The 9,023-nt window shown below is 37.2% G+C and overlaps 1 protein-coding gene across 1 annotated transcript; it reads left to right on the forward strand.

The window, feature by feature from the left end:
• Nucleotides 1-1,025: 1,025 nt before the first annotated feature.
• Nucleotides 1,026-2,237, forward strand: LOC141648035 (uncharacterized). The gene has a single exon (XM_074456453.1). It carries the CDS (start codon nt 1,026-1,028, stop codon nt 2,235-2,237), a length of 1,212 nt encoding a protein of 403 aa, XP_074312554.1.
• The last annotated feature ends 6,786 nt before the right edge of the window (nt 2,238-9,023 follow it).

Genomic DNA, 9,023 nt, shown 5'->3' on the forward strand with positions numbered 1-9,023 from the left:
GTACCCAGAATGGCTTTTTAACATTGTGGTAGTACCCAAGAAGAACAACAAGTGGAGGGTGTGCGTAGACTTCACGGACCTGAACAAAGCATGCCCGAAAGACCCATTCCCGTTGCCACACATAGACGCAATGGTAGATGCAACAGCAGGCCACGAAATGCTCACCTTCCTTAACGCATGGACTGGGTACAATCAGATAAAAATGTGCCCCGATGATCAGGAGAAAACGGCCTTCAGATCTGAGAGAGGCATGTACTACTACAACGTAATGTCGTTCGGCCTCAAGAATGCTGGTTCGACCTACCAACGTCTAGTAAACCAAATGTTCAAAAATGAGATTCGGAGAACAATGGAGGTTTACATAGACGATATGGTGTTCAAGTCAAAGCAGGCGAAACAACACATGACCCACTTGGAGAATACCTTTGGGATACTGAGAAAGTACCATATGAAGCTGAACCCGTTGAAATGTACCTTTGGGGTGTCCTCCGGAAAGTTCTTAGGGTATCTAGTCACTCAGAGGGAAATCGAGGCAAGTACAGAGCAGATCCGACCAGTGTTACAGCTGAAATCTCCCCAGAAACCAAAGGACGTACAAAGGCTCACAGGAAGAGTGGCCGCCTTGAACCGGTCCATCTCCAGATATTCGGACAGGTGTCAGCTGTTCTATGACATCCTCAAGAAGAGCAAGCGGTTCGAGTGGACAGAGGAACATGAAAAGGCATTTGATGAACTCAAAAGCTACCTGAGCACACCTCCGTTACTCTCTAAACCAGAACCAGGAGAACCCCTGTACCTGTACTTATCAGTTACCGAGGTGGCAGTTAGCGCTGTACTAGTACGGGAGCACGAGGGAGCACAGAAACCTGTGTACTACATCGGTAAGTCTATGCTACCTGCAGAGACCAGGTAAACTTCACTAGAAAAACTCGTCTTAGCCCTATTTATTGCTTCATATAAGTTGCGCCCTTACTTTGAATCTCACACCATTCTTCGTAATCACAAACTACCCCCTGAAAGCTATAATGAGGAAACCAGAACTATTGGGTAGAATGGATGAGTGGTATGTCCACCTGAGCGGGTACGACCTGAAATTTGAACCCCGGACAGCTATCAAATCCCAGGCCCTAGCTGACTTCGTGTCTGATTTTAGCACAACCCTCCAACCTCAGGCTAACAAAGACGTGTTAACCCTGAGTGAAGACAAGGGTGACCAAAGGTGGGTATTGTACGTTGACGGGGCATCAAAGATGTGGGGAACGGGGGTAGGCCTGGTCCTCCGATCACCTGAAGGGGAACAGATTGTTCAGGCGGTACGGTGTGAATTCAAGGCAACCAACAACGAAGCCGAATATGAAGCCCTTATCTTGGGACTACATCTAGCCTTGGACCTACGAGTCACTCACATAGAAGTATACAGTGATTCCCAACTTATTGGAAACCATGTGAATGAGTTGTATGTAGCCAGGGATTCCAAAAAGGTTGCCTACTTAAAAGTGGCGAAGGATCTCAAACTTAGTTTCGCTACCTTCTTCATCAAGCAGGTCCCCAGAGATCATAATGCTCAGGCCAACGCCTTGGCAACATTAGGGGCAACATTCAAGCCCGGGATAATCTCTACAGTCCCCATTATACATGGGTTAGAACCATCTGTCTGCCAGCAGGAACATGATACACTAGATAAAACCACGTACTCCCAGTGGACGCACAAAGCAGGGGTAATGTGTACCTCAACAGCCCAGGATGAAACTCCAGATTGGCGGCAACCTTACCACGACTGGTTACAAAACGATGTACTCCCTACAGATAAAAAAGAATTCCGGAGTTTCAAGATGAAAGCGTCCAGGTTTGTACTGATTGACAACATATTGTTCATAAAGTCACTAGCAGGACCATACCTGCGATGCCTGAACAGCCAGGAGGCACGGGTTGTTATGCATAACATCCACAGCGGGGAATGTGGAAATCATGCAGGGGGTATGAGTCTGTCCAATAAAGCACTCAGGCAAGGGTACTTTTGGCCAACCATGCGTAAGAATGCTATGGAATACGTAAAGAAATGCGACGCATGCCAAAGTCACGCACCATTTAGCCATCAGCCGGCTGAGCCCATGCACCCCATAATATCACCATGGCCCTTCATGAATTGGGGGATGGATATTGTGGGACCACTGCCTCGTGCCTCAGTAAACAGGGTCTACATGCTTGCTTTGAGAACTATTTCTCCAAGTGGATAGAGGCGGAGGTGTTCCCCCAGATCCGTGAGCGACACGTAATCTCTTTCATCAAGCGGAACATCATATGCAGATTTGGCATTCCTTCAGAAATAATATGTGACAATGGCGCACAGTTCGTGTCTGATAGAACATAATCCTTTTGTGCCCGGTGGAACATCGCACTGTTAAAATCTACCCCCAGGAATCCTCAGTTAAACGGACAGGCGGAATCCAGTAATAAAATTGTCATGGAGAACCTGAAAAAGACTCTGGAGGAAATAGGGGGTAAATGGGCAGACGAGCTTCCCCTTGTGCTTTGGTCTGACAGAACAACCCCCAAAGTGGCCACAGGACAAACACCGTTCAGTCTAGTGTACGGAGCTTAAGCCGTGATCCCTTCTGAAGTGCGAGTACCAACACATAGGTACGGTTGAATAACAGAAGATAGGAATCAGGTGGAGATGGCCAGCAACCTGGACACTGTGGATGAACTAAGAGCCAGCGCTTAGATCAGAATGGCAGCCTACAAACAAACGGCTTCCAGGAGCTACAACCGAAACGTAAGGATCATAACTTTACAGGTGGGAGACCTGGTGCTCAGGAAAGTGTTCCAAAACACCAAGGACCAGCATGCAGGAAAATTTGCCTACAACTGGGAAGGACCGTACCAGGTAGAAAGGGTGGTGGGCAATGGAGCATACAAACTCATGACTATGGAGGGAAAACTTATACATAAGCCCTGGAACATTACTCACCTAAAGGAGTACTACATTTAGGTGTTGGAATATGTGTCCTCCGAAAATAATGCGATCACAACTGTCGATCATGATGATCACATGTTTAAATCTCATTTTAAGAATTCATGTGGGATGTAATATTTTACAATCAACTGGTCCACACATATCGGTAATGATTGGCTGACTAGAGTTTGACATTACTGTCGTGCGACGATGGTGATCAGTTGATCCCCTTAGGTCATACCTAAAGGGTAACACTCTTAATTGATTATTTAATTGATCGTATGTCGATACGGGTTAATTAAATTGCTTAAAATTGACGGACGATTTTGTGAGTATTATTGACGTATCTTATTGTAATTCGATTAAATAAGATACGGTCTAAGTAATCAAATTGTTTTATTACTTAGATAAAATTATTGTTTACGAAACAATTGAAACTGAATGAATAATTTATTATAAATACAAGACGTTGTGATTTATAATTGGTAAACCGTTTTGGTACAAGTAATTATGAATTACTAAGTCGATTTTGTACATGACGTATTTTTATTAATACGTTGGTTTTTAATATGTTAAAAATACATGACAATTTCACATGACTAGTAACATGTGACAATTGACAAATGACAAAATATAAAATGGACCTCCCATTTTATGTAAGTGCCGAAAAAAAGGAGGGTATTAGGTTTATATTGTGTTTTATCTTGAGTGGAAAGCACAATGAGTATAACTAGCTTGTAGCCATGCAAACCTAGTTTTTCTTGAGAAGAATTACAAGCTCATGCATTGGCTCTACTCTCCCCATGCCAACCGGTTTTTGAAGGAGAAAAAGGCCAATGGTTTTTCTCTTAATTATTCACAATTTTACATAAAAAATTTCTAGTGTAAGAAATATAAAATACTCTCTACATCTTATGAAAAATTAGAGAGATAAAATCTTCAAAAATCCTTCCTCTTGGCCGAAATTACAAGAGACAAAAACAAATATTATGGGTCAATTTTTAGCAAGATTAATATTATTCTAGTTCTAATAATATTAGTCTTTTAAGAGGTTATCTTGGGTATTCATCTTTGGGAGGGATTCTAAGCTTGAATCTTTGTTCATCCATATAAGAAAAGCTCAAGAACAAGTAAGAAGGAGATCTTACTTGTGCCCTTTAATCCGAAATTCCATAGTAAGAAAGACGATTTCTTCTCTATTCTTATTTAAGTTTGCATGCATAAGATTTGTAAATATTTTATGACTAAATAATTTGTCACATATATGAATATTTTATATAATGAGATTATGATTTCTAACAAGTGGTATCAGAGCCTTAGGTTGTTTGCATGCAAATCGGTTATTGTTTTTCCGAGTTATAAGATTAACAAACAAAACTTATAAATTTGTGTTTATTATGAAATATCACGAAATTTATTTGCATGTTAAAGTTTCTAGTCCTAAAATGTATTTAGGATATTTTGGTTTATTTATGGATTTTATTGTTCATTTTATAAAATATTGGCATTAAAATGTGATTTTTATGATGAAAATGTCATTTTTGGACTAAAAATAGTTAAACTTCGATTTTTCTAGTGGTTTTTGGATATGTTTTCACATATATTATCTAATGATGGCCTGTAAAGTTTCATAATAAAATGAGTTGTTTTGCTCAAAATATAGATTTTTCAAGTTAAAATCGTATTTAAATGGGAAAATAGGTTAATATGAGTTATGTTTCGAATCTGGTCATGGAAATTTAGTATGTTGTCACATGAAATTTTATAAGATGTGTGTAAAATATTTGGCTATAATGAAGTCTTTATGCATGATTTATGAACTTTTGATGAAAAATCACATAAATAGTGACTTTAATTAGTAAAAATGCTAAAACATACTTCATGACTAAGGAAAAACGTCACATGTTGCATTTTATCATATGATTCAGATCTAAAAGTGAAAAATTGATAAAAATAATTTTTCTCATATTTTTATGGTGATAATTGTTAAAATCGATAAACCGCGATATTGTTTTTCTCGATAAATTTTCAAAACTTTGAACCTAAGTTTTGAATATTATGAGTGTCATGGTATTTTTCCAGAATGTTAATGGGTTTAAATTTCAAATTTTGAAATTATTTGAAATTTTTATGATTTAATTTGAAGTTTATGGCATAATTTTGTATTTTAGGTCCATTTATGAACAATATTAAGAAATCTAGTTTAATTATTGTCAAATGTTAGTGGAGACTAATTTTGAGTCCTAAGATGGTCAGGGTAATTAACTTGTACATAAATATGATTTTATGTAATTATTGTGATTATAAAAGGTTAAATCACGCAAATCCGTAAAAACCGATTAATATACAATATTGGCTCTTTAAAGGCGATTTAGCATAAAATTGGGCATGTTCATACATATTATAATGCTGCATTTTATTTATGATTGTCATATATTAATTTTATGTAATTTTTGAATTATGTAATTTTACTTAGTATGGCCTTAGTTTTAATTGATATTACCCGAAATGTATGGGAATATCGATTCGGTTGTAATTTATTGTGATCTTGTATCACCGTTTTGTAATTTAATAGTTTTATTTTATTTTAATTACAAATGTATAATAGGAAATTATGTAATTTATTTATTCCGGAGTTTCCATGAAGACGGTGTTACCTCGAGATGCGTGCTAAAACCGAAGTTCAAGGGACCAAAGGAGTTGGTTTCCGAAAATGTAATAGTTTCGTAGATTTACTATTTTAGGAACGCCATACTAGGATTTTATTTATGCTTTGCATTTTATTTATATGTTGCATGCATCGCTAAATCGCCATAACTAAAACATGCATTATCATTCAAATCGAGTTTATCGACCGTGTCAATTACAATTATCGTAGTTCACCGCTTTAGTTCACTTAAAACGTGATAGATAATAAATTGACATGACCTCTCGGCTAAAATAAACAATTGAGACTTAGCCTTACCAAAAAGTAGAAACCATGAAAACCTATTTCGTGAGGGAGTGCACTCGGCTTTACCGGGGTACAAACCTTGCTACGTAGGGGAAGTGGGTGATAAATGTCTACCCACCGAATTTATAAAGATGAGGGTTGTATTCGGCTTTATCGATGCCCAAGTTGATGTAAATTTGGATCATGGACACATTTATTCGAAATTTGGGTTGAACTCAATGAAAGTATTCTCGACGGTTGCCGAATGTGTTTCGGGCTAAAGATAAATATTAATGTAAATTTATCGACCAAGAGGTCTAAAAGTAGAATCGATTAAAAGGTTAATCCACCGAGTTATATTGATAAGGGTTGTATTCGGCTTTACCGATGCCTAAGTTAATATTAATTTGGGTCTTGGAATCATTTATCAAAGTTGGGTAGAGGTCACTAGATAAATGCAATAAAACTTGTTTAAATTAAAAATTTACGAGTGTTATTATTATTTTGAAAACGACAAATGATTTTATTCCTTCCATTTTTCGTTTTGTAGACCACTTTTATTTCTCATAACAAATGGCCGCACCAAACACCAACGCCGCACCTCTCACTAATGTTTCATGGCTCCGATCCTTCATGGATCGTTGTAAACTTGAAAAGAATGGGTCAAATTTCTCCGATTGGGATGCCCAACTCAAATTAGCCGCCCAAGATGACGACAAGCTTCGTTACCTCACCGAGGCCTCTCCACCCGAACCTAATGCTAGGTCGAGTGCCGCTACTAGGGAAGCATATGAGGCTTACCACAAAGAGTCCGCCGCAATGAAAAATGTGTTGATTTTTGCTATGGAGGCGGATCTCCAAAGGAGAGCCTTTAAAATGGGCACCGCTTATGAAATCTATTCCAAACTTGTGACAATGTTTTCGCACGCTCCGAGGATCGTCCAATATGAGGCGGCCTCGGCATTCTTTGATCTCGATTTTAAGGAGGGCCAAAAGGTTAGCCCTCACGTGCTCAAATTGTTGGAGCTAGTCGAGACATTGAAACTTCAAAAGGTTGAAATCCCCAAAGAGCTCATTGTAGATAGGATTCTACACTCCTTATCCAAAGTCAAAGCGTATGTTCAATTCCGGGTGAATTTTAACATGCAAGACAAGGATGTGTCCCTTGAAGAGTTGCACAAGTTACTTGTGCAAGCCGAAAGAGACATGGGGTTAAATGTTAACCCACCTAAGGACGTGCTTAATATAAGCACTAAGAGCAAAGGGAAGTTCAAAAAGAATGGGAAAAAGGGTAAGAGGCAAGCTCCCATGTCCACCAAGGCTAAGACTTTTGAAGCTAGCACTTCCAAAACCAAGAAGGGTCCTCTTGACAAATGCCATTATTGTAATGGTGTTGGACATTGGAAGAGGAATTGTTCCAAGTACCTTGGTGACATCAAAGCTGGAAAGATCACTCCAGTAGGTAAATGACTATCCTTTCTTTTATGTTTCTAATTCAACTATGGTATTTTGATACAAAGTTGTGATAATGTATCCCCTTTTATTGTAAATAGGGCCTCTTCCAAGCAAAGACAAAAGAAAGGAAAAGCAAGCTTGAGAAATCATCAAGGAGCTAGGAGTAGCTACCAATGAAGCTTGGCTTTTATTATTGTCTTATTTTAAGTTGTGTTTCGAATTTTTAGAACTATTTTAATTTCCGTGTTCGACATGGAAATGGTTGATCCTTTCTAAACAATGGTTGTATTTTGGATTATGGTGGCTTGGTTTGCAACCCAAGTCACCCCTTTTATCGTATTTGTTTGTTCTAAAAATTCGTCTTTATATGCTTGCACATAGAAACATATGATCATCTACTTAAAGTGATCCAATAGACAACTATAATGATGGGATTCATTATATGTCCGCAAGCTTAAGGCTTGTGTATGATCAATTATAAAGTGATGTTGAGTTGATGAACTCTCCTAAAGGAATGTCAATTACCAAGTAAACTCATCAAATTTAAAGTCTATTAGTCAATCTATGAGATAGTCCTCCTTCTACTTCAAAATCATTTTTTGTGTCTCATAAGCTATCTTTGAATATTTAGTGTATTTATTCTAAAGATAGAGTGGGAGAAAAATGAAGACACAAAGAATACAAAGAATAATTTGTATACTTGAGTAAATGAGATCTACGAAAGAAAGAATGATTTGTATACCTAAATAGATAGTATACATAAATAGATGAGATCTACATGACAAAAGAGACCAAGTTAAGTAATCAAAAGAATATGTTCTCAAGATAACTACACCAGGAGACCAAAAGAAAGTTTTGAAAGAAAATGACTAAATAAAAGTCTTAACAAGAGATTTGGCTAGTTTATGAACAACATATGACCAAGATTTTCAATATTGATATTTACTTAAGAGCCTAAATGAAACAAAGTTGCATCCTTGAATATAAATGAGATTTATGATTAAAAGTTGCAAAGGAAGATATGCCGATATCTACAAAAGCTAAGTTAATTGTTAACCATGCTAGTGTCATTACTTAACCTCATTATGAAAATGAAATGGTTAAACCTCATTCCGAAGAGGGGTATTTGAGAAGGACGTATATTAAATGGAATTTCACATTTAAATAATGACATTGCTACGCATCATTATAAAAATGAATGAGTTAGAGATTAAAATCTCTTTCCATAAGTTCAAGATTGAAATCTTTTCAAAATAGGTATTTTGAAAGGATATGTTGGGAACATATGTGGTTTTAATCTTAATAACTTGGCAAAGCAAAATGTATTTCAATTCTTAAAATGTTTCGATTGAGTAGTCAATTGCGAAACATGTGGAATTAAGTGGGAGTTTGAAATTATCATGTAAAGACATGAAATTTAGTGGGAGCAATCATCTTGTAAAATTTATAACTCATTACTCATTGAGAATGACGAGCTAGTACTATCTTTCACAAAGAAGTATTTGAGTTGTCAATTCTGGATGAAAATGGACTATGATGAATCCAATCACATCATGGGATGTTGGATAAGTATTGAGATATACACATCAAATCAACGAGAAACGTAGGTTATTCATATCGATGAAAATGGAATTACCATAAGCAGTCATGGTCATTCATTGAACCTAAGAATGGTTGATC

This window comes from Silene latifolia, chromosome 1 (assembly GCF_048544455.1).
Source record: "Silene latifolia isolate original U9 population chromosome 1, ASM4854445v1, whole genome shotgun sequence".
In the NCBI taxonomy this organism is placed as follows: domain Eukaryota; kingdom Viridiplantae; phylum Streptophyta; class Magnoliopsida; order Caryophyllales; family Caryophyllaceae; genus Silene; species Silene latifolia.

Excerpts from the sequence above, each read along its gene's own strand:
- LOC141648035 (XM_074456453.1), top strand. The coding sequence starts at position 1,026 with ATGAGGAAACCAGAACTATTGGGTAGAATGGATGAGTGGTATGTCCAC.